The sequence below is a fragment of the Eschrichtius robustus genome, chromosome 19, assembly GCF_028021215.1.
Source record: "Eschrichtius robustus isolate mEscRob2 chromosome 19, mEscRob2.pri, whole genome shotgun sequence".
Classification (NCBI taxonomy): domain Eukaryota; kingdom Metazoa; phylum Chordata; class Mammalia; order Artiodactyla; family Eschrichtiidae; genus Eschrichtius; species Eschrichtius robustus.
Window position 1 is genome coordinate 28,369,027 of NC_090842.1, and position 24,674 is coordinate 28,393,700.

At 55.2% G+C, this 24,674-nt stretch overlaps 2 protein-coding genes across 6 annotated transcripts; one reads left to right on the forward strand and one right to left on the reverse strand.

Annotated features, from left to right (window-relative positions):
* Positions 1 to 837: 837 nt before the first annotated feature.
* On the forward strand, positions 838 to 14,193 carry DOK4 (docking protein 4). 5 transcript variants are annotated; one of them, XM_068527584.1, is made up of 10 exons: positions 838 to 918; positions 5,952 to 6,060; positions 6,590 to 6,836; positions 10,404 to 10,511; positions 10,670 to 10,784; positions 11,050 to 11,169; positions 11,264 to 11,453; positions 12,152 to 12,290; positions 12,451 to 12,574; positions 12,692 to 14,193. In XM_068527584.1, exons 3-10 carry the CDS (start codon positions 6,771 to 6,773, stop codon positions 12,808 to 12,810), a joined length of 981 nt encoding a protein of 326 aa, XP_068383685.1. In that variant the 5' UTR covers positions 838 to 918; positions 5,952 to 6,060; positions 6,590 to 6,770; the 3' UTR covers positions 12,811 to 14,193. The 5 variants fall into 5 exon arrangements, with proteins under 5 accessions (XP_068383685.1, XP_068383681.1, XP_068383683.1 ...); XM_068527580.1 differs by having other exon boundaries at positions 12,451 to 14,193; XM_068527582.1 differs by having other exon boundaries at positions 6,593 to 6,836; positions 12,451 to 14,193.
* Positions 14,117 to 22,499, reverse strand: POLR2C (RNA polymerase II subunit C). The gene is made up of 9 exons (XM_068527588.1): positions 22,321 to 22,499; positions 22,088 to 22,137; positions 19,843 to 19,911; positions 19,648 to 19,700; positions 16,735 to 16,863; positions 16,236 to 16,287; positions 15,937 to 16,105; positions 15,723 to 15,797; positions 14,117 to 15,136 (listed from the first exon to the last, which is right to left on the reverse strand). Exons 1-9 carry the CDS (start codon positions 22,404 to 22,406, stop codon positions 14,992 to 14,994), a joined length of 828 nt encoding a protein of 275 aa, XP_068383689.1. The 5' UTR covers positions 22,407 to 22,499; the 3' UTR covers positions 14,117 to 14,991.
* Between the last annotated feature and the right edge of the window lie 2,175 nt (positions 22,500 to 24,674).

Here is a 24,674-nt window from a genome sequence, read left to right on the forward strand (position 1 = left end):
AGTCCTCATCCCTGCCTGGCACAGCTGGGGAGGCCTGTGGTTTGTGATTCCAGCAGGGCCGTGACAGGACACCTGCGCAGGACTGAGTGTTAGGAGAGTGTGTGTGCTGGGAGGTGATGGAGGGCAACGGGGCTGGCACTTGAGGGCAAAGTCTCGGGGGGACGTAGGTTGGGAGTACTGGGTGTTTTGAGGGCGGTGAGGAGGGCAGGGGAGGAAGGAGAGGCTGGCAGACTGCTAGGGGAGCTGACAGTCTAGGAGAGAGGCGCGCACGAAGCTATTGGATTCTGCGGGGGTGGGTGGGGCGATAAGGAGGTCACCGGGGGTCCTGGCTAGGCTGTGGACGGCCCCGGAAGTCCTGTAGGGGATAGAGGAGCAGTGGATGTGTGTATGATTCCTGTAGAAGTTGTCGGGGTGGGGGCTGAGATCTGGGGGCTGGGAGCTGATGTGGTGTTCAGCTTTCAGGGGCTGAGAGGCGATGTGAGATTGGAATCTGGGGCCCAGGGAGGGGCGGTGAGGCTGAGCCGGGGTACCGAGGGCTACCTGAAGGGGCCGCGGAGGCGAGCTGGGGATGGGAACGGTGGTTGGTTGGGGCACGGGGAGGGAAAGGAAGCCGGGGCGGAAGTGCGTGTCCCTCGGCTCGGAGGAATACGGCGGGGGCGGGCCGCCGGGGGGTGGTTGCCGCGCCGGAGGGGCGGGGCGGGGCGGGGCGGAGTGGCTGGAGCCGGGCTGCTGGGCAGCGCCGCCGAGTCCCAGCCCGAACTGAGCTGGGCGGCTACACCTCCCTGGCAGTCCCCACCCGGCGCCGGGCGCTGCCGCCGCCGCCACCCCGCCGCCCCCGCGGGCCGCGCCGTGACGCGGGCATGAGCCTGGCCCGCCGCCCGCCGAGCCAGCGCCCCCAGCAGGGGCCGCGGCGCCCAGGTAACTAGGGGGGCGCGAGGCGGGGAGGGGGCCTTAGGCCGCGCCGGAACCCTCGAGACCCTCGGCGACTCCAACCTGAGAACTCTCCAAGCCCTTGGGACCTTCCTACCCTGTGGGGGGCCTCAGGGGTCCACTTCCAAAAGCCAGCCCCGGCCCCTGAAACTACCCCCTAAGCTCCGCCTACCCCCAGCTCTCCTCTCCAGGGGAGCCCAGGTCGGGGCCTGACCTCACGCCTACCCCACACTCACTCATCGGAGGAGCCCAGGCCCCTGTACTCCCTGGCCCTGGGCCTGCCATCCCGAGGGGGCATAACCCTGCGCATCACAGCCCCCATCCTCCTCCCGCCCTTCCTGCTCCCGTGGCCTCCTGCTCTCTCAGCCCCCACCCCCAAATTCCAACACTTTCTCCATCTGCCCGGCTACTGCCCACCCTACCTGCAAATGGTTCCTACCCTACAACTTAAAGGAGGAGCCAGCTGCCTCCTTTCCTTGATTCTTCTTCCCTGGTCCTGGGGTCCTGTCCACTTTCTCTCCCAGGACACCCAAAGCCCTGCTTCCAGTTAAATGCTTTCTGTCACTGCAGAGGGGCACGAGCGGAGGCTGGGCACCTGGGTGATGTGGGCAGAGCAGGGCCTCTGTGCTGTCTCCCTGTCCCCAGCCGTGGGTGCGTGGCAGTTGCCAGGAGACTTGGATGGAGGGTTTCGGCGGTAGGGGGCTGAGAGTCAAGGGCAGTGACAGGCCTGGCAGGATTCACAGCAGCAGTTCGAGGCTGGGCTTATTTATTTAGTGCAGATTCCTTTCTTGCCCCTTTCAGGGGATGTGGCTCCAGTGCAGGCCATTCCTGTCCCCCATCTGGGATGGGTCTCAGGAGCTGTGCCCCCTCCTGCCCAGTTGCCTGCCCCTCTGAGCCTGGGCACTGGCTACTTCTAGCTCTTCCCTCTCAGGCAGGGCAGCAGAGCTGGGCATGACCTCATCCAACAACTGGGGCCAAGGTGGGGCCACCTGGCCAGGCCTGGACACAGTGTCAGCAGTGTTGTCTCGCACCCCCCGGATCAGCTTTGAACCAAACTGTGGGTCTGGGGCCCAGGGAGATGGGAACCCACTGCTGCTCACACATCTCTGGAAGTTGAGCTGGGTCTGACCAGGTGGATATTGTTGGTGGTGGGAGAAAGGATGAGGAGAACAAGGCCTGGAGATAATTAATGTTTTCAGTCCCCAAATACCGAGCACCTGTGCCACACTAGGCACCATTCTGGGTGCTGGGATGGAGCCATTAACTAGACAGACACGGCCTAGCCATCAGGAAGCTGACATTCTAGGGCGCTGTAGGAGACAGGGAGTGGCCGAGTAGCAAATCAGCAGATGAAGAGGCAAACCCTATAGTGATATGTGGGGACAGTGAATCTGGGTGTTGCGATAGAGGCTGACTGGGGAGCTCCTTTGGCCAGCGTGGTCTGGGAAGACCTCTCTGAAGTGACAGTCTTTGAGCTGAGACCTGAATGATGCAGTAGAATGAACCTGGGACCATCTGAGGGAATAGAGTTTTAGGCAGGGAACAGCAAGTGCAGTGATCCTGCGTGGGTAGGAGTTAGGCATGTTGAAGAACAGAAAGAAGGCCAACCCCGGGGGAGATGAGGCTGGACGGGTGGGCAGGCAACCTGGGGAGAGCGGGGTGGCAGTAGTGTGGAGACATAGCACCACTTTCCTAACTGGGGGCTGTTCAGATGTCCTCACCTCCCGCCAGTCTTCTCTGCCCAGTTGTTTTTTTTTTTTTTAAATAATTAATTTATTTATTGTTTATTTTTGGGTGCATTGGGTCTTTGTTGCTGTGTGTGGCTTTCTCTAGTTGCGGTGAGCGGGGGCTACTCTTCGTTGCGGTGCGCGGGCTTCTCATTGCAGTGGCTTCTCTTATTGTGGAGCTCGGGCTTTAGGTGCGCGGGCTTCAGTAGTTGTGGCTCGTGGGCTCTAGAGCACAGGCTCAGTAATTGTGGCTCATAGGCTTATTTGCTCCACAGCGTGTGGGATCTTCCCGGACCAGGGCTCGAACCCATGTCCCCAGCATTGGCAGGCGGATTCTTAACCACTGCGCCACCAGGGAATCCCCCCTCCCCCCCCCCCCCCCGCTGGTTTTTGATCTGTCTTTGCCACCCATCTTGGGACCTGCAGTGTTTCAGGTGGTGGTTGCTTGTGGGGATTTGCATGGGTGGAGGTCAGGGGTGGGGCCGTCTGGGGAGGGGATGACCTCCTCCTGGCCCCTGATAATAATCACACAGGGGTAGAGAGGACCAGGCAGGTGATGGGAAATGTCCCTCGTGCCGGAGAGAATCCCGCCAGTGGGATCTTTGCCGGGGGTGGAGACAGCGAGCGTCAGTGAGACGGTGTCCAAGTGTCCAGGTAGGGCTGTCCCTGAAGCCCTGATAAGATCCGATCTGTCATGGGGTGGGGAGGCCCAGCCAGGCAGGCAGCCGCTCCCACTCAGTCATTGGTTGCCAACAGCAGCGGGTAGCGTTTGTTCTGGAGCCAAAGCCTCCAGGCAGAATCGAGGTGCAGGGAGGGGTGCTCAGACAGCTGCCGCATGGGGCAGGTGAGCAGGGGGCCGCTCCCCACCCCTCTGCTGGGCACCAGGGAGTCTCCTGCCCCCTCCGCACAGGACACCTGCCCTTCCTGGGAGAGGGGGGCTCCTCCTCTTTCTGGAGGAGCCAGTGGTGGCCTGGTCCAGGGCAGGGACGGTCTCTGGTTGAGCAGCTGCTTCGATGCCAGGTTGGGAGGAGGAACGGGGGTCCCTGCTCCCTACCGCAGTGCTGAGGGGGCTGCTGGGCGCCCTGCGTAGCCCCTCTGGGTGCTCAGAGCTGACCTTGCACACCTCAGACCGCAGGCCCTCTCCAGTTAGCGGGGCCTTTTCCCCTGCTCTAGGCTCGTGAGAGGCAGAGCTGGTGGTTGTTCAGGAGTGATGGGGAAAGTGGCCCCAGGTGCGGCAGGGCGGGGGCTGCCTTCCCAGTTCCTGGCCTGCTGAGCTCAGCTGCTCTCCATCCCTTGATGCCTCATTGGGTCCACACAGGCTCAGCCTGGGGGCCACTTCTGTTGCTTAACACAGTGCAGTCCCTTTGGGGCATGGGTTGGCTCTGGGTGCCCCCTCTCACCTTGTCCCCATTGCCCATCAAATTTGTGAGTCTACCTATTGGCCCTTTCCCCTCTCTCCCTCCTCCCCAACTCCCCTTTGCTCTACCACTTTGGGCCCCAGCGTGGGTCTTGCTCTTGCATATTCATTAGGGACTGAGTAAGGTCAGCACCACCTGTGACTCCAGGCCAGTGTGAGCTGCCAGGCCCTTTGACACCCAGGCTTCCCCTGGAAGGTTGCTCTTCCCACTGGTTTGTCTCTGTGGGTTTATTTCTAGGGCATGGGGTGTGGGACGGTGGACAGACATGGCAGAGGTGCTCCTGAGAGCTTGGTGACTGCAGTCACTCAAGGGGTGCTGCTGAGAAGGTAACTGGTGGAGCCAGGAAGGAGCAGGCCTGCACTGGGCAGGTGGAAGGCTGGGTTAGGGTGCTTTCACAGCCCTCGGCTGGGCAGCGGCTCTCGCAATAAAAACAGCCCTTGGGGTTTTCAAGGCAGAAGCTCTGGGTCCAACGTGGGCAGGCAGGTGCCTCATAGATTCATTTCCTTATTTAAAATAGGTGGATTTATCCTCATTGTTTTTTTAACTGATGGGGAAATTGAGGCGCTGAGGAGTTAAGTGGCTTACGCAGGACCACCTGCCAGTTTGATTCATGTTCCTGGCTGGGCCACATCTCCGGCTGCCTTGGATGAACCCAGGGGCCCCGTGTTTGCTGCAGGTGTGTTCTGAAAGGGGCCTTCCATGCTGTGGACCCTCAGCCAGTAGCCAGCCAGCTGGCATCTTGGAGGGGGCTTTTACGGAGCTGGTCCTCGCTGTGGGGACAAGGCAGCCCCAGGCAGTGGAGACAGAGCTGGGAAAACTTACTCTTCTCTGAGTGCCAGCACCCAGGTATGGCAAGGATGTTGGGGGTCAGTGCCAGGGAGGGAACCCCACGCTAGACCTTATAGGAGGAAAGCAGACCACTTGGGTGTGGAAGGGTCTTGGCCCCCAGGGAGCTGGGAGAGAGCGAGTGGATGGGCAGGGAGACCACTGAGGGGTGCTGAAGAGGCTCTTGGGGTACAAGGGGCATAGGGAGCACTACCATCTCTGTCCCTCTGCCTGTTTTCGTGTGCTCACTGGGGTAGTCACATCTATTCCTTGTTAGGGACTCGACAGGCCTCCAGAAGATTAATTAATGCCAAGCTGCTGGCAGCTCCAGCAGGATGCTTGCCCCAGGGCCCTGTCCTGGCAGCACAGATGCCCAGCTGACCCCAGAAATGCTGCTCCGTTCCCACCCAGCGATCCTGGAGACACGGGGGGCCATGTTGCTGGCACAGCCCTGCCTCTGAGCCTGGATGGCAGAGAAGGCTTAGGTGGTGGCAGGCAGCCAGAGCCATGTGGCAGGGCATTCCACCTCCAGGCCTGCCTCCATCACCCACTCCAGAACTTACTTGTCCTTGGCTGAACCCTGGGCTTGCTGTGTGACCTTGGCCATGCTGCTTATCCTCTCTGGGCAGCATTCTTTTCCCCAACTGTAAAATGATGTAGAATGGATGTTGGACTGGGTCATCAGTGAGACACCTCCCCCCTGAGTCTGAGTCTTCGTTATCTGGTAATCTGCCTGATTCTGAGAGCCCCTGACGGCATCCCTTTTCCCGATGCATATTGACTGCCCCTTGGTGCCCCTCAATGTGGTCCAGCTTTGTCCTCTGCCCCAAGCCCAGGTGATTGCTAGTTCTCCATGTAATTAACTCCTGCCTGTGCTCAGGACGTGGGGCACCGCAAGTCCTGGCCAGACCCAGTGCCCTCACAGACCAGCCCGACCTTCCCAGCGCCAGGGCGAGGTGACTGCTTCCACAGTGGCCACCTCCAGCCTGCCCAGCACATTCCTCAGGCTTATCTGAGAGCCCGCCCCACTGGACTCTGCCCTCCCACCCAGGAAGCGGCACCCAGACGAGCTGCTGAAGAGTTCCAGGGGCAGAGAGCAGGGCCTGAGCGGGCTTGAGGTGACGAGTCTCAGCCTCTTGCCTGGAGCTGAGGAGAACCAGGTACAGAACGGGGTGGGGCAGAGGGACTGGGGGGTCTGCTGAGGCTGACCAGGCAAGTTGTCTAACCTCGGGGAGCATGGGTCCCAGAACCTGTGCCATCTCCCAAGAGCCCCATCTCTGGGAAGGCTTTCCCGTGTGGAGGCTCCTGTGCACAGGAGGGGGGCTTGCTCTAAGTTTACCCCTAAGTTGTAGCAGGCGATAGGGCCCGACAGCAGCTCCGGGGCCACCTCCTTTCCTCTGCCCGCACCTCCACAGCAGGAGCCAGAGCCAGTCCTCCCAGGAAGGGGTTAACCGCCAGCCCCAGCCGTGAGGGAGGGGACTGGGCTGGACCATTTTCCTCGTAGCTGCCTCCACCTCGGTTTTCCTGAATGGTTCTGTCGTCCTGGGGTGGGGAGGGAAGGGAAGGAAGAAGGGCGGGCTGAGGGAGGAAGGGAGGGAGGAGTGTGGGAAGAGGAAGGAAGAAAGAGCGAGACAGCCAGGGGAAGAGAAAGATGTCACTGTGTAATCTCCCTGTCATTTTTACTTCCAGCAGGCTCCGGGCGAAGGAGCTGCTAGAACAATGCTGAGGCGGCCAAGGTGAGGAGCAGCCCGTGCGGCAGCCCCGACGGAGTATCTCGCACAGGTGATCGGAGGAGCCAGGAAACCGAGGCCACCTGGGCATCCCTCCCCTCGCCTGGGCCGGCCAGAGCCTCAGAGACGGTGGAGAAACCATGGCGACCAATTTCAACGACATCGTCAAGCAGGGCTACGTGAAGATGAAGAGCAGGAAGCTCGGGGTGAGCCACCTCCAAGGGGCCCTGCCAAGGAACTTGGTCTGGCGCCTGGTGGCGTGTCCGGGGTGCGCGGCTGCCCGCCTGTGGCCCGGCATCGTGCATTGCTGGTCTCGAGGCTTCTGGCCAGCGGGCTGCCCAGCATGTGCCTGGGCCCGGCTCTGCCTGCTGCAGCTCCCGCCCCAGCCGGGCTGGCTGGCTGGCATCCCAGCGGCTGGGCCAGCGGTGGCAGCCGATGGGCAGGCGGCTCCCCTGCTATTGTTGAAGTTGTCCCCAGGGCAGTGGCTGGAAATGCCGGGCTGTGTCCGAGCTGAGACCGGCTTCTCACTTCCCCTTGCCATCACCTCCTCGTTCCCTCCCTCCCCTCTCCTGGCCTCTTTGCTTTTAAGTACCTCATCTCCCCTGCTTCCCATTGCTTTCTGTGTACCGGCGTTTATTTATCTTTGGTGGTTGCTTTTCCAGTTAAAAAAAAGCATTTGAGAAGGAGAGTGGTTGGTTGCTGGGGGGGAGGGCAGTGGTGGGAGGGGTGCAGAAGCTGGCGTTTCCGTGGTTTATGAGAGAGAACCTGGCCGGATGGCCCGTGGCACTGGGACAGGCTGCTTTCCTCCCAGGTGTTGGAGGTGGCTGGGGGCTTGGAGGGCCTGTGGAGGTGAGGCCTCAGACACACCTTTGCTGGGTGTGCACCCTCTCCCACCCCATACTGCTGGAAACCCCCCAAAAGGCATGAGCAGGGGCCCCAGGGGCCAATTTAATAATCTTGGTGAGATTGTCCCGAGAGCAGCCTTTATTCCCGGACCCTCCTCCCTCCTCCAGTGAGGGGTCTCCCCAGTAGAAAGGAAACCCTGGTGACTGAGGTGGCCCAAGTCTTGTGTTTTACCTGGGTCCCCTGCCCTTCCTTTCCCCCTCCCCCATGGCCTTGATGGGGTGGGGGGATCCGACCGCTCAAGGCTTCCTGGCTCAGCTGAGTGGGGTGGGGGAGGAGCGGGGCTCTGATACTCAGCTTCCCTGCCTGCGTACCAGACAGAGCTGGACTGGCCTTGGGTCAGGGTGCTTCTTGCTCCTCCTTCCCCTCCTGTGGCCCTCCCCCCCGGGGCCCCTGTGGGAGGCTTTTCTGTCCGGGCAGGAGGCAGCCGCTTAGCTGGTGGGCATGTTTGGGGTCTTAGCTGGATTTGGACTGTATCCCAACCTGGGCCGTGGTGGCCATCAGCCACCTTGTTCTTGCCCTGAGAGAAGGATGGAGCCTACTTTGCGCACAGAACAAGGAGAAGAACTAAGGCTGAGGTGGGGAGGCAAGGGGGTGGGGGCCCAGGTTCTAGTGTGGCGACTCGTTCCTGAGGGCCCAGACCTGTCAGGTTCCCAGGGGCCAGCTGGGCTGTGGCCCTGTCCAGAACAGAGCTTCCCAGGAAGGCAAGCCACTTGGGGCGGCCGCTTGGGCTCAGAACCAGGCCTGTTCCAGGGGAGGCCTGGGAACCCATGGTGGGCACAGTCAGGGGGAGGGTTTAGGGGCTGGGGCGTGGCCAGGCCCAGTATGGAATCGCCCGCACTCAGGGAACCCGGCTTCCCCCTGCAGACCTGCTGTGAGGGGCTGCGGCCACCCAGCTGCTCTTGTCCCGGGGCAGCCATTCTTGCCTCAGCCCACAGAGGTGAGGGGGGAAGGGCTGGAAGAGATCAGGAGCAGATCCTCCTACCTGCCAGGGCTTTCCTCCCAAGGCAGAGCTCTGGCAGAGTGTTTCTGAAGCGCTGATCAAAGACCTATGAGAAGTGGGGAAGGAGGGCTTTTGAGCGCAGTGGCTCCCTGGGGCTCTGTGTGTGCGTGCTGCGTGTGTGTGTGTGTGTGTGCGTGCTGCCTGTGTGTGTGTGTGTGTGTGTGTGTCCTGTAACCAGGCAACCGGAGTGCTCAGGCCCCCAGGACTTCTGCCCCTGCCTCTGCAGACTGCATGGAGCCCATCCTGGCAGGGCATATCTGGGTCGGCAGCATTCGTGCATTCATTCATCCATCCATCCATTCATTCACGGTCCCTTCATATGATCATTCACTTGTTCAGCAGAGGTCTGCTAACGAGGCGACTGGGATGTGAGGATTCTGAGAATAAAATACAGTCTCTGCCCTAAAGGAGCTCCCCAGCTGAGAGCTGAGGCCTGCTGGGGTTTGGGTGGATAGACCAGGGGCTGAGCCAGGGTCATGGGGGCAGGGACAGACATGTCTCCTAGTCTCAGGGGCCAGAAATAGCCTGGTTGTGAGTAGCTTCTTGGGATGGGGACTGCCTGAGCCCACTGCACCCTGGGATCCTGCCTGCTGAGGACCTGGTACCCATGCAGCAGGGCAGAGAAGGGGAGGGGCCTTGAGCCTGTGGCCCAGAGGCCCCTTCGTCTCCTCTGCTCTGGGCCCCTCAGTCTCCCCACTGTTTGCCAGTGAGAGGAGCACTGGAGATTCCTGGGGAATGGCTCTGCCAGGCTTCTGGAGTGCTGGCTGAAAGACTGGGTACATCCCAGCCAGACTTTGGGCTGGAAGAGAGCCTAAGGTGGGAGGGAGGGGGCCATGGGAGGAAGAGTCAGCAGCCCAGGCAGGTGGCTAGGGCCACCCCTCTGGGGGGGGTGTCTGACAAGCCAGTTTGCCCTTTAGCCCCGGAGAGTGGTTGGCTTCCTGCTCCCTGGCTCTTGCCTCTTGGATGGAGTCCGTGAAGCTATAGAGAATTTGGGTGGATTTAGGTACGGGCAGTGGTCGGGACAAGGAGGGAACCTTGCCCGGGAAGGCACCATGCTCTGGGGTAACCCCAGGTTCTTGGCTCTGCTCCTTGACCTCTGAGAGCCTCTGGTTTCCCAGCTGGAACAGGGACCTAACCCTGATTCCCTACACTCCAGGGTTGGTCAGAGAATGAAAAGAGAGGGTTAGTGAAAGGTCCTAGAGACAAGAGGGGGTGTTACCCACATCAAGAGCCCTCCCCCGGCTCTAAGAACAAGGGCCACGGTGCTGTGCAGGCTGGGACCCGGCCAGGGCCTAATCCCTGTCCCCGCGGCGCTGCCTCTGTCGTGGCGGGTGCTCCTGGGGCCCTGGGCAGAACCTTAGCGCAGCGGGCTCCCAGGACAGCCCTGGTTCTAGGCAGCCTGTTTTAAATACCAGCTCTACCATTCATTAGCTGTTACTCAATTTTTGGGTGCCTCATTCCCTGTCTGTAAAGTGGAGATGATAATAGAAGCGACCTCAAGAGTGACCCTGAGATTAAATGTGAAGAGTGCTAATAACAAAAAGTACAAATAGGAAGCACTCAATAAATGTTGGCTACTTACGTTAAACCCAGAGCTGAGCTCATAGTAAACAGTAACTCAGGAGCACCCTTTATGGAACAGCCTTTCAGAGCCAGCCAAGAAATGACTGACTTTTCAATTCGGGGAGGGGCCTCTTCCCCCGGGCAGGGTGTCATGCTGGTGTCAGCTGTCTGCAGGTCTCTTGGGCCTGAGCTCCCTGGAAGGCTGTGTGGCACCACCCGCTGTGGTAGGCAGGGGTAACTCCAGGGTCACCGGCTGCTTTGGGAGTGGTCCGGGGTCTGATCCCCCTGCCATCTTGTCCCACAGATCTACCGGAGGTGCTGGCTGGTGTTCCGGAAATCCTCCAGCAAGGGGCCCCAGCGGCTGGAGAAGTATCCAGATGAGAAGTCAGTGTGCCTCCGAGGCTGCCCCAAGGTTAGGGGGCCTGGGCCCTAGCTCTCCCAACCTGTAAGCAGTGATGATTTGTTCAGAGTCCTGAGGGCCAAGAGGACCCTCCGGGGGGTGGCAAAGCTGTGGGGGATGCAGAGGGAGGTGCTTCAACCTGGCCGAGTACCTTGTGGATGCTGTTCCAGGTGACGGAGATCAGCAATGTCAAGTGTGTCACACGGCTCCCCAAGGAGACCAAGAGACAGGCAGTGGCCATCATATTCACCGATGACTCAGCACGTACCTTCACCTGCGACTCAGGTGAGGGGATGCGGCTGCAGGCTGTGGGCTGGTCAAGGTCCAGTTGGTAGGAGGCAGAGCAAAGGCTTGCCCTGCCTGGGTATGATGTGTGTGGGTGGAGGGCACCTTTGAGGGAGCAGCCCCAGGATGAGGTGGGGCAGGCACGCAGAACCCACTGGCCTTGCCCTCTCTGCCTGGCGGGGTGGGATAACTCCGGCTGAAGCAGATGGGGTGGGTTGCTGCGGGCCCCTGAGCTGGCAGCACGATGAGGGACTATCTTCTCCAGAGCTGGAGGCAGAGGAGTGGTACAAGACTCTCTCTGTGGAGTGCCTGGGGTCGAGGCTCAACGACATCAGTCTGGGAGAGCCGGACCTCCTGGCCCCAGGAGTGCAGTGCGAGCAGACAGGTGAGGCCTGGCTCTGGCACGGGGTTGGGGTGAGAGGGAGACTCCCCCGCAGCCCCCCACAAAGCTCCAGGCCCACTTGTCCACTCCCATCCAGATCGCTTCAACGTCTTCCTGCTGCCCTGCCCCAACCTGGATGTGTATGGCGAGTGCAAGCTGCAGATCACCCACGAGAACATCTACCTCTGGGACATACACAACCCCCGCGTGAAGCTCGTCTCGTGGCCCCTCTGCTCACTGCGCCGCTATGGCCGGGATGCCACACGCTTTACCTTCGAGGCTGGCCGGTAGGACCCACTCGCCTCCCTGCCGTCCAACCGTGGTCATGATGGTAGCTGCCATTCACTTGTGTCGGGCACTGTGCTGGAAGCTTAAGTTATTTATCAGCATAGCATGCTGAAGGGGAACCCATTTTACAGATGAAGAAATTGAGACTCACAGCAGGTAGGTCAAGTGAAGCTGTTTACCAAGTCAAACTGCTCAGGCTCTAATCAGATGCTGGCACTGGCATTGACTAGCTCTGTGATTGTGGACCTGAGTCTCAGTTTCCTCCTCTGTCAAATAGGGGATAATAAAAGTACCTAACCTCATAGATTGGGTTATGGTAAGGACTGGGTATAGCTTGAACCCTGGAGCAGCTTGCCTAGACTCAAATTCTGTATAATCCACCGTGTAACTTTCGTTGTTACCTTCTGAATGCCTCAGTTCCCTCATCTGTAAAATGGCTTGAGAAAAATTATAATAACGAGGAAACTGTAGTAGCACACAGACCAGAGTGGGGTGGTGGGGAAAATGGAATGGATTAATCCTTGTAAAGCATTTAGACCCCCACCTGGCACATAGAAAATGTTCAGCACGTTTGAGCTGGGTGGTCAGACCCTCAGATGACAGCCCTGCCTGTTCCCGGATGAGAGCCTGACCATGCATGTGCACACACATGGGGGCATACCCACCACCTGGCTCTTGGTGCTACTTGTGTCCCCAGGATGTGTGACGCTGGGGAAGGGCTCTACACCTTCCAGACACAGGAGGGGGAACAGATTTACCAGCGGGTCCACAGTGCCACCCTGGCCATCGCCGAGCAGCACAAGAGGGTCCTGCTGGAAATGGAGAAGAACGTGAGGGTGAGGCAGTGCGTGTCCCAGTGTAGGGGCAGGCTGGCGGGTGGGCGGGCCAGGGGCCGGGAGAGTGGCAGCTGTCTCCAGCTGGTGTGTCCGGTAGAGGCAGGCAGGGTCTTGGGCTGGCTGCTCTGGGCTTAGCCACTGACCCTTCTCTGCCCCACAGCTGCTGAACAAGGGCACGGAACATTACTCATACCCCTGCACGCCCACTACCATGCTGCCCCGCAGTGCCTACTGGCACCACATCACAGGTTCCCAGAACATCGCTGAGGCCTCCAGCTATGCCGGTGAGTCACTGCTGGGCCCCACCCCTACCGGCCAGGAGGCTCTGTGGAGGACAAGGCATGTTGGGCAGGGGCCTTCCGTCCCGGGCCCAAGGCTTCAGCCTGCCTCTGTGTCCACAGGTGAGGGGTATGGGACGGCCCAGGCCAGCTCAGAAACGGACCTCCTCAACAGATTCATCCTGCTAAAGCCAAAGCCCAGCCAGGGGGACAGCAGTGAGGCCAAGGCCCCTTCCCAATGACGGCAGAGCTGGCACGCACAGATGACCACTGGGGCTGCCTGCAGCGTATCGTGGATGGCATGGAGGGGCTGTGGGCCAAGAGCCTGGGGAAAGGGAGCAAGCAGTCCCTTCTTTGCCCCCGAGGGTGAGACTGGACCAAGGCAAAGGGCTGGCCATGCCACCTGAGCATGTGTGAGGGGCTGGAGCTACCATGGGACTATATACTGTTAATGATTTTAATATATATGGCTTATGACGTATTCTATATTAATAAGATTCCCCCTCTGACCCTCCCTGCCACCACATACACATTTTTTAATCCCATGACCAGGCCACAGTCAAGGCTGTTTTTGAATGTGAGGGCAGCGGTTTCCCTGTCCCCCATGGTACCAGCCCTCCTGCTGCCAGGGCCAGAGGAGGGAGACACTCCACACTCCGGGCTGCTGCGCTGGCTGCTGGCTTTTCCCAAGCAGCCCAGGGACGGAGACAGCAGGTGGCTTCTCAGTCCCTCTGGGCCTAGAGTGGCACAGGAAGGATCCGAACTTACACTGTGCCACTTGGTAGCCCTGCACTTGGAGTTTTCAGCAGAGGTGACATCTGGTGACACCTCAGGTGAAAATCTGGTTTGAAAATGGTCTCTGCCCAGACTCCTTCCTGCTTAGCAGGCTGAGGAGACGCCCTGGGCGTGGGGGGTGCTGGTTACGTCGGCCCGGGGAGGACAGCCAGTCCCGGGCGCTTTCCTGCCCCCGGGCCAGGCCGGCCGTGCAGGAGGATTGCGGGGGGGGCGCGCCCTGCTGCCCGCTCTCAGTGACCGGCGTGGGCAGTGCTCCCACAGAGGGAGCCCCTCTGCCCTGTCTGGCCTCCCTCCGGCAGCCAAAGTACTCAGAAGCCGAGCCCTCCCCACTTCCCCCTCCACATGGTGCTGAGGCTCCCTGCTGAAATGCAATTAAAGCAAATGATTTTCTAGTGCTGGTATTTACTGACGACCGTGCAGAAGGGCTATCTTTTTACTCACATCAAACCTTTGGTTGTGTGTGTGTTGGGTTGTTTTGTTTTTAATATTTTAGGGTTCTGATTTGAGGGAACAGACCTTCTTGTAAATAACCATTATTGAAGTCGTGGCAGGAGGATGATAAAGCAAGAGGCCCCCTCCGACAGAGCACCGGAGCCCGGGAGGTGGCCACAGCCCGCTCAGCTCTGACCCTGACCCAGGCAATGACCACCTAGAGGAATAAGCTAGCCTGAAGAAGGGAGCCCAAAGGCCACGGAGGGGAGGCAGAGCTGGCTGGCTTGGTTAGTGGCACGATGACGCATGAAGGCGATTACGTACGTTTTGCTCTTTATTGCCAAAAATAAAAACTTTAAAAGACAACTACTGTTAATAAATAACCCTTCCTTTTTGTACTAGATCTCTGGTTTTCTCCAGGCTTCTCCTGCCAGGCTGCCTAATTAACTGCTTTGGGTTTGTTCCTACCTATAGGACTAAGTGGCCAAGGCCAGACCTCCATGAAGGCCCTTGCCCTCCCCCACAAATTAAATAACCTGGCCATTGTTGGTGACGTTCAAAACTCATAGGTAGAGAACAAAATACAAGGTTTACTGGCGGGAAGAGGGGGATAGCCTGGGCCTAACACTACTCTCAAAGGATTCTCAGATTAGGGACACTTGGGAATTTGAGTGAAGAACCAGTAGGCTGGCCAGGGCAGGGACTGGAAGGGCTCACGGGGCCTGAGTGAGGGTTCTAGATTCAGCGCTAACACAGAAGCCTAAGGTACAACAGTGAACATTCCAACTTGTGAACAGAAAGAAAGGATTTGAAGTAAAGAACTGAAATACCCAGAAGATGAGAGTTCAGCTCACTGGTTCTCAACAGGGGAACGCTGTGGCCCCCTGAGGCACACTGGGATACAGGGCAGAAGGGACGTTCCGGGCAGCACTACTGCCCATCAGCAGGCAGGGCCGGGGACGCTAAATGTCTGGGAAGGGACCGTCCTGCCTCCAACAGCAGTGCTGGCCCTGGTAATCTGTGACTGCGCAAGGCTGGGATGGACCTACCCTTCTCCGCTGCTACCTTTCTAATTGGTACTGAAGGCTTGCCAGGAAGTTTGAGCAACAGCTGTCCAGTCCCCAGGAGCCAAAATCTGGAGTCTCAGGAGAGACCTAAAATTCAACTGCTGTTCTGCTGAAACAGGTGAGCTGCAGCTAGTTTATGGTCAGGACGTCACTCTGGATCTCGTGGCTTAACTGGGTCTGTAAATCACTCAGCTTCTTCTTTAATCCAGACAGGGCTGACAGGACAATGGTTTCAGGGCGCAGAGAGCCACAGGACTCCACGTTGTAGTAAAACCTGAGAGGCAAGAGTCTGGTGAGAGCCCTCCATGAGGCAGGCCGGCCTGAGCTATGGCCACGGGCCCGCCTCCCTCCTGGGTCCTGACTCCTTTCTCCCCATGAACTCGACCTTGCCCCAGGGATGACCTCCATCCAACCTCTTAGAAACAGTGGTCCCAGGGCACTTTGCAGGACCTCGAGGAGGCCACGGCTACCTCAAAAAAATATCTCAAAACACCTGTGTATGGATGTATTCCACACTGAGGGAAAAGAGAAAGTAAGCAGTGTCACCTGCTCCAGCATTTTCATGTTCGTCACTAGAAGGCTCTGGTCAGTTTTGGGCCCTAGGTTGATCTTTCTTTGGGAGCTGAAAAATCAGACTAGGAACAGTCTGGATAACTGGAGGGTCCCCCTTCCCCCCCAGCGACCAAAAGGGGGATGATAATCTGCCTGGATGTGCACATACCGTGGGTTCAGCAGTTACCAGCCCCTCCTCAGCTGAGGGGAACTGGGATGGGCGGGAAAGGGTCTCCCCAACTCAGAGGCTGCATCAGAACTGTACGTCCTTACGCACGTTACCTTCAAGTGCCAAACCAGGCTCTTACCTCTCCGGCTTGCCGTTGGGGTCGTAGGGCGCCTGCGACTCATCCTCGTCCAGCTCTGAGTACTCACTCTTTGGCCTGAGGTCAAACACAGATCAGCACAGGCTGCTACTGCCGCTTTGAGGGCACCCGTGTCTCAGGCTGCCCCATCTCGGTCACCAGGAGCCATTTCCACACCCGCCCACCCTGCCTGCCTTCACTCCCAGCAGGAACATACCACTCCTCCGGCTTGGGGTACACCGTGTGCCTCAGGGCGTTGTCGGGATCGTATTCAAAAGCCACGCCTGCAGTCGGGTTCCACTTGGCGTGTTCCTTGCCAAAGCCCTTTTTGGCGTAGGCGCGAAGTCTCAGCTCCTGGCCCTTTCTCAGCTTGACGATGAGGATGTCTGTGGGGAGATGTGAGTCAGTCGAGGGCCAGCAGCGGCACGGTTCTCCACGGTCTGACCTGCAGTGCCCCTGGAAGACCGGGCAGCACAAGAAACTGGGTCTGGTCTCTGCCCCTCTCGGGCCCCTTACCATCCTGCTCCACGTAGTCATTGGGGTCATTATCTCGGTTCCGGGATGTCACCTGCAGGGAGCCCAAACAGAGGCACTTATTAGCTGCTGCTCATCTCCCCACGCACCTCTGCTGGTACCCACCTTCCAGCACCTCCAGACCGCAACCTGCCGAGCCAAGGAAAGGATGCCTGAGAAGGCGGTAGTAGAAGTGCCTACTAGGACCCAGTCTGTGCTGGTTACTGGCCTCTAACCCCTACCTCATGGCTTTTTGACAACCTCCCCAATCAAAACAGTACCGTGGCCTTTAAAAGGGTCCTTAGGGGGCAGGGCCCACAGCACCAATGCTTTTGCCCACACTGGCAAAAGTCCAGAATTATTAGCACTTCTAGGCATCAGGCTTAGGTTAAGGCAGAGGGTAACACAGAGAAAGTCGGTGTCTTATAAGAATCCAGCCCAGTCTGGCCCTCTTGGAGCCAGGAGAAGAGCAAAGGTCCTGGGTAGGGAGGGCGTTCCTGACCGGAATGACCCGGGGGCTGTTGGAGATGAGGTCTCGAGACGTGACGTGACGCGTCTGGTCTTCGTTGCACCGCACGTCAAGGGTGAACTCCACCGAGCACTCGGGGCAGAACTCTTCACACGTACAGTCCTGAGGCAGGAAGAGAGGCAGGAGTGAGTCTGCGGAGAGACGGCGAATCCTGGCTTGGCTCCCCACTTCTAATACCCTCCTCCTTAAGGTTCTTCATCTGGGAAAGGGTGGATCACAGCCTCCAGGCTCTCCTGGGCTGTGTCCATCTGCACACCATTCTCAGGCTGCTCAAGGGCAGGTGCGTCCCAGCTCAGAGACCACCTATATGCTGGCACCCACATGGCACCCCTCGCTGCCAGGCCACGGCCGGGAGACGCACTAACGTCTCACCCTGCCCTCGGGTGCCCTTCCTCAGAGAACCACGGCGGTAAGAAGGAAGCGGCTTTCACACTGCATAGTTCAGCATCCCCTGAGCTAAGTGGACTAGCCTGGGAATGCAATGACCATTTAAAATAAAATAATCCAGGGAACAATAGAAAAAAGTACATTTTAAGTTCCAGGCTACTAACCTTTTCTTAAAAAATTTCATACGGAAATTTTTTCACAAAAGCAGAGAAGAGTGTTAAGAGACTGACACAATATAAGCATCACTTGGCTTCAATAATTCTCAAGTTTGCCATTCTTTACACTGATTCTTGAAACACTCCCGTATTAGAGATTAGCTGCTACCGTTTAACTTCAGGCAAGAAGAGAGTTACTAGAATGTAATCAAGCAAACTGTTCTCCCCCTCACGCCAGTGAGGAAAATCCAACCTATTTTCGATGTTTTCAAGACAATGAGGGAGATCTAGGGGCCATACCTAGATAGTCTGCAATCACAGGTGAGACGGGAAGGCAACCTAGACTCTTGAGACTGAATCACTCACAAATGTGAAATTAAAGAATCAAAATGTAATGGAAGACAAAAATATGAAAAGGTACTTAACCTCAAAAAAAAAAAAATAATGAAAAGAGAGGACTCTGTTCAAGAGATCAAGAGACTAAAGAGGCGCAACAACTGAATGCAAAGCACAGATGACAGAGCCGCAGACAGAAAACAATTAAGGGGAACTCCCTGGCAGTCCAGTGCTTAGGGGTCCTTGCCTTCACTGCCAAGGGCGCGGGTTCAATCCCTGGTCAGGGAACTAAGATCCCACAAGCCGCGTGGTGCAGCCAAACAAAAAAACAGTTAAGGACGTTTTGAGGATAACTAGGAAAATCTGAATTTAGGCTGTAGATAGGTAGTACAAATCAGGGCTAATTTTCCTAGGCATGATAAGTGTGGCTATGTAGGAACATATCCTTATTTTTAGGACATGCATGCTGATGTAGCTAGGGGGAGAAATGTCATGATTTCTGCAACGTTCTTTCAGATGGTTCAGCAAAAATCACATCTATATGAAACACAAAGCAAATATAGCAAAATGTCAACAACTGGAAATTACAGATGAAAAGACAACGAGTATTTATTCTACTTTTCACTTTTCTGAAGATTTTCAGAAAAAAAAAACAAAAACAAAAAAAAATCCATACCATCTTTGTTCAGTAAATGCAATACTAGAAACAAATTTAATGGAAGGAACTGTTAGGTCATGGGGGATGCATATCTTTATATAAGATATTGACTAACTGGTCTTCAATTGGTTGTACAACTGTCTTCACCAATATATGTGATGTTTTATTTCTTAAAAACAGACTCTGGAGACGTGAAGCAAAATGGTGAAACGTTAAAATGTGACAACCGGTTTGGTGGGAGCATGCCTATTTGTTATATTAGCTCCACACTTAGCTGTGTGCTTGAACAGTTCTTTTAAAAAACACATATAAATTTACAAAATATATCAAATTAGCCACCATAAAAATGATGTGCCCTTGGGAATATTAGAAAATGGGCTGGGCTTCCCTGGTGGCGCAGTGGTTGAGAATCTGCCTGCTAATGCAGGGGACACGGGTTCGAACCCCGGTCTGGGAAGATCCCACATGCCGCGGAGCAACTAGGCCCGTGAGCCACAACTACTGAGCCTGCGCGTCTGGAGCCTGTGCTCTGCAACAAGAGAGGCCACAATAGTGAGAGGCCCGCGCACCGCGATGAAGAGTGGCCCCCGTTTGCCGCAACTAGAGAAAGCCCTAGCACAGAAACAAAGACGCAACATAGCAATCAATCAATCAATCAATCAATAAATCTTTAAAAAAAAAAAAAAAGAAAATGGGCTGATTCAGGATCACCTAAAGCCATCAAGAAGGAATAGTCTCAAGCTGCTACCTAATGCAGCTCTGGTGAAAGGATGCAGGTAACCTAATCCTGTCCTACACTCTCCCTAGTTCTAAGTCTATTAACATATCATGGAAGTGCAAACCTGGCCCTAGAGGAAGGGAGCCACGTTTAACTAGCAGAACTTACGGGGTGAGGCATAAACCTGCAGACGCCAGTACCCCAGCCACTCAGGTGCTGCTCTGTGGGACAGCTCTCACTCCCTCTGCTCCTTGTCCTCACCCCCTAACCTTCTGTCGACTCCCTTTAGCCTCCTAGGCCCCTGTCCCTGGGAAGAGATGCTCTGCAACGCAGAGTCTGAACAGATCAGATGCTGAAGAGGAAGAACTCCACCCGTTCCGTATAAATGGGCATCCAGGAGTATGCCCCCTCTTATGTGGCTGGCTAATGAGACTCCCCGATGCCCCTTGAGACTAATCAATCTGAGGTCCCATCAGAACCAAAGACCAATCAATGCCTGCTTTGGGCTCTAGACAACATCTCCACATTGTCTTTCTAAAAGCTGAAAGCAAGATGTCGGGAAAAATCCCTGTAAGAACTAAGGTTCCCTGCCTCCCCCCACTCCCCACCTTCCACCCAAGCACACAGCATACCCGGGAGTACTGCAGCTTGTCCACAATGTCGTCACTCGTGAGGGGAATTAATCCTGGAAGACAGAAAAGCACATTAAAGAAGGCCAAGGGGCCAAGCCTAAAGGAGAACCCAGAAGTCCCCCTGGGAGTGAGGAGGCTTCCTCCTCTGACACTGGCACAGCCCCCTCCCTTTAACTCTCCAAACCCAGCACTCACCAAGCCTGTGAGCAATGAACTCGTCGTGAAGGACTGAGGAATTGGCATCAATCTGAACCCAGTCAATTGCTAAAGAATGAAGGAAGCAGAAAAGGAGACATGCAGTTTAGCCACCACATTCATTTAAAGACTTAAGAGCAATGGTTCTCCAGATTTAAAAATCATCTAATGCTTATGAAATTGCAGAGGCCTGGCCAGGCTGCCAGAGACTCTGATTCCACAGCTCTGGAGTGGGGACCAGGAAGCTGCATTTTAACAAGAACCACACACACCACACCCTACTTCCCTGCTCAGGTGGATCTGATGCAGAGAGTTCCCTGTACCACCCAAAAAACACTGACTTATTAGAGAATACCACGGGAGTGGGAACATGTTTCTTTGAGCTGAGTATTTCTGTGGGAAGCACTTAAATCTGCTTATTCATGCCAACACCAAATCCAAGAGCACTTGAAAGTTAGACAAACCTCACAGAAGTAACACAGACTTATGGTCCACATCTCATTTTATGATATAGTGACCAGATTACTCAGATTACTCAATTTAATACTTTATTATCGCTCAACCAACTAATACTTACAGAATGCTTTAGTGAGCAAGGCACACTAAGTATACAACCCAATCCCTACCAGCAATGAGCTAGTAGGACGGTAAGAACTGTACTTGTCACACACGCCTGACTTAAACACACATTCACTCATTCATTCATAAATAAACATCTGCACATAAACAATTAAATTCATTAATCAAATGGCACTGGAGCCCAATTGCCCAATGAGGGGTATGGACACTAGGTACGGAGGTCAGAAGAGGACCAGACATGACCTAGCCCCAACCTGCTTTGTCCTATGCTTCCTATTGCTTCCTCAACCCAAACCAAATAAGGACCATGAGCCAAGCTTTTCTGCCTCTGCGTCTTTCCTCCCACCGGCATGCCCTTAACCTCTCCTGTGCAGCTGAAAATCCTCTGAGCCTCCTATAAAGCAAGCCTTGCCTGCCCTCAATGATACAGAGACGAACACTCTGTCCCTGTAAGCTCCTCCCTCCCAGAACTCGGTCCACACTTTTCTTAAGACACCTGTCATATTTTGCCTTGTGTTATATTTGTGTGTCTTGTCTCTACCTCATGCTTCAAAAATTCCTTGGGGCAGGGGTCTTCAGATGTCTTAACTTCTGTATTCCTAGCTGGGGCTTGGAATGCAGCAGGTGCTCAATATTATTTGTGGGAAAAGTGGCACTTAGAATGTCAGGGTTGCATCCTAAAGCACAAGCCCCTCATTTTACTCATGATAGAACTAAGACCCCGGGACATGGAGTGATTAGGCAGAGAAGGAGGACCAGCCCTCCAAGCTCTGAGTTGAAAAAGTCTCTGGGGGTGGTAATGGTGGAAAAACTATAACGTTCTCTTCTTTACCAATCATTTGGCCTGCTTATTTCCTTAGGAGTTTGCACGCTTGATGCAGCAACTATGACTTACATTTCTTTTTCCTAACCCAAACTCTCTGAGCTGACACTCAGAAGATATTTGTAGTGTATCTGTAAACGTGTAGAACACCTAGTGCGGAGTGGCTGGAACCAAAGCAGAAACAGATTTTCCCTCTTCTAGGCGCCAAGGGCCCTGTAGCTATGCTTCTCCTTAATTGATGCAAAAGTCTGTCTTGCATTTGGGTTGTCTGTGAATTCATCTTTCCCCTGCAACTTCACTGTGAGCCTTTGGAGGGCAGGAACCCTGTACTTTACAGCTCTGCGTTCCCAGTGCCTAGCACCACTGCCTGGTGCTTATATGCTCCCTAAATACAGTTGACGGAACAGATTCACATCTACAAGTACCAGACACTCAATGAATACAATGCACAGAGATTACCCCCTTAATACGTGACATCACCCTGATAACTACTATTAGTGTCCGAACGTTAGAGAAGAAACTGTAGCACACAGTTTAATAACTTGCCCAAATTTCAGAGACAGTAAGTGAAAACAGTATTCAAACCCAAGTCCACAGACTCCTGAACCCGTGCTCTCCACCAACGCAGGTGGAAGAGTGGAACTAAATAGCCCGTGGGAGCCAGGGAGGTGACCAGAGTGGCCCAGGGCCAAGGGCACTGGGTCCAATCAAGTCTGCAGCATTACTGTTCTCTCAGCGCCCCCATCCCCGGCCCACACCAAGGCTGGAGGCAGGAGCGCCAAGGTATGGGGAGGGTTGCGGGGTAGACCTGGTGGCCCTGGCAACGAGGCGGGGGTCGCTTACCTATTATGGGCACCTCAGCGATGAAGACCCTCCGGATAGAATTTGCCACCCTGAGGAATGAAAACCAAGCGGCGTGTGGGCACCGCAGCCTCGACAGGCCGGCCCCGCGACCCACGGTTCCCAAAGCGAAAGCCCTGGCCCGGGGGCCAGTTCTGGAAAGATGACCCCCGCCCCACCTAGGCTGGGGCCTGCGGCTCTCCAGAGCCGCCAGCCTCTTCCCTCAGCAGCCTTACGCCAGGTCCGTATTCTCGATGATGAACTTGACATTCTCGTCGGTGAGCTCCGTGATCCGCACGGTAGGCTGGTTGGCATACGGCATCGCGCCCCACCACTCGCTCGGCCTCCAGCGTCGGCTGTACTGCGCCTGCGCCAACGCCGCCACCGGAAGTCGGTCGAAGCGGCCTTGCCGCTTCGGCGGAGAGGCGCTTAGAACGCCACCTGCTGCTCGGAGGCCCAACGTTTTTTCCACCCCCGCCCCCTTCTCTAAAGGGCACCAGGTTAAACCATTTGGAGGGCGACTTGGCAAAACATGCACACGCGCTTGACTCAACAATAACACTTCTAGGAATTCATACTGCAGAAGTACTTGCAGTTGTAAGCAAAGATACATCTACAAGGACGTTCACTGCAGCAGTCTGTACCAGAAGATAAAACTACTTGCCCATTGACAGAGACCTGATTAAATATACAAACATAGGAATACAGTAACGTTTTTTAAAAGAATGAAGTCCGTACATTTATGGAAGAATAAAAGTACAGTCGGTCCTACGTATCCAAGGGTTTTTAATCCGTGTATTCAACCAACTGAAGATCAAAAAAAAAAAAAAAAAAATTCCATAAAGTTCCAAAAAAGCAAATTTGCTGTATGCCCAGCAACTACTTATATAGCATTTACATTGTATTTACAACTATTTACATAGCATTAAACATTGTATTAGGTATTATAAGTAATCTAGAAATAATTTAAATTATATGGGAGGACATGTGTAGGTCATATGCAAATACTACACCATTTCACATAAGGAACTTGAGAATTCACAGGTTTTGGTGGGGAGCAGGTGTCCTGGAACCAATCCCCACAGATACCGAGGGATGAACGTACACTTTAGCAAAGTGTACTTGAACAATAGGTTTATACCCTTTCCCTTCCACCCCCCAAGTCTGGCTCATGCACTTCTGAAACTGCAGGAAGATACAATGCTCTTTAATGTATTGGTACCATCTACAGTTCTGTGTAGCTGCAGTGGGTGGGTATGAGTTCTTCATCTCTGCATCTCCAGTGCCTGGCAGTGTGCGTCTCATAGGTTGAACATTCAATAAAGAATTACCAAAGTCCCCTGAACAGCCTAGAGAGAGGTTAGAGTGGGCTTCAAAAAAGTGGCAGCAGCTTTTTTTTCTTTTTGGCCGAGCCGTGTGGCTTGTGGGATCTTAGTTCCCCAACCAGGGATCGAACCCATGCCCCCTGCAGTGGAAGCGCAGAGTCCTAACCACTGGACCGCCAGGGAATTCCCAGGTGGCAGCAGCTTATACAGAGAAGCCCTAAAATACAACTTGGCAGGGGACAACATTTAGGGGGCAGAAGAAGAGTAATCAGAGGAGATGAGGAGGAGTTTGCCTTAGCAAGGAGTGACACCTCCTCCTGAGACAGAGGGGAAGAGCACTGAGGGGGCCCTTGCTACACAGCCTGTGTCATCTCAGTAAATTAAGAATTAAAGTAGTCTTCTGAGTGTGAGACAGATGCTATAAAGGAGAGAATGGAACGAAATTTGGAATAGCTACTGCAGGGAACTTGACAGGATGTCAAGGTAAAAGAATCAGAGAGGTGCAGAAAGGGCCCAGAGGAAGGTACACAAGAAGAGACTGGAAATTCCTACTAGCTTGTTACTCCCCCCATCATTCAGTCTACTTGGGTAGGAGACAGCAAAGCAGAAGACAGATGCTGTGGGATGCTGTATGTACCAAAATGTTGAAGCTCTAACCCCTAATGTGAGGATATTTGGAAATGGGGGTCTTTGTGAGGTCATGAGGGTAGGACTCTCATGATGAGATTAGTGCCCTTATAAGAACAGGGAGAGACATCAGAGCTTGTTCTCTCTCTCTCTGCCATGTGAGAATATAGGGAGAAGGCGGTCATCTGCAAGTCAGGAAGAAAGTTCTAAGAACCAAGTTGGCTGGCACCTTGATCTTGGACTTCCAGCTTCTAGAACTGTGCCATATTTCATCACAGCAGCCTGAGCAGACTAATAAAACAGTTAACCAGACTGAAAAAGGAAGCCCAGCCAGTGTAGGGGCTGAGAGAATTAGTAAAGCTAAAGACTGTGTCACTGAAATAGTTAGTGACAGACAGGCGTCAAAGGAGCTAATGGTGAGGGGGAAAAGGCCCCTGCCACCCACATTTTACTGATGGGAAGCCTGGGCCCACAGATGCAGAGCTGTCCTAACTGCCCAGTAGTATTAGGTAGCACCAGGACCAGAACTCAGGTCTCCTGGCTGCTAGTTTCAAGCCTTTTCCACAACACTGTTGTCTCACTCTGGCATCTTGGATACCTGCCATGGTCTATATGGAAACTACCTACACGACAGGAAA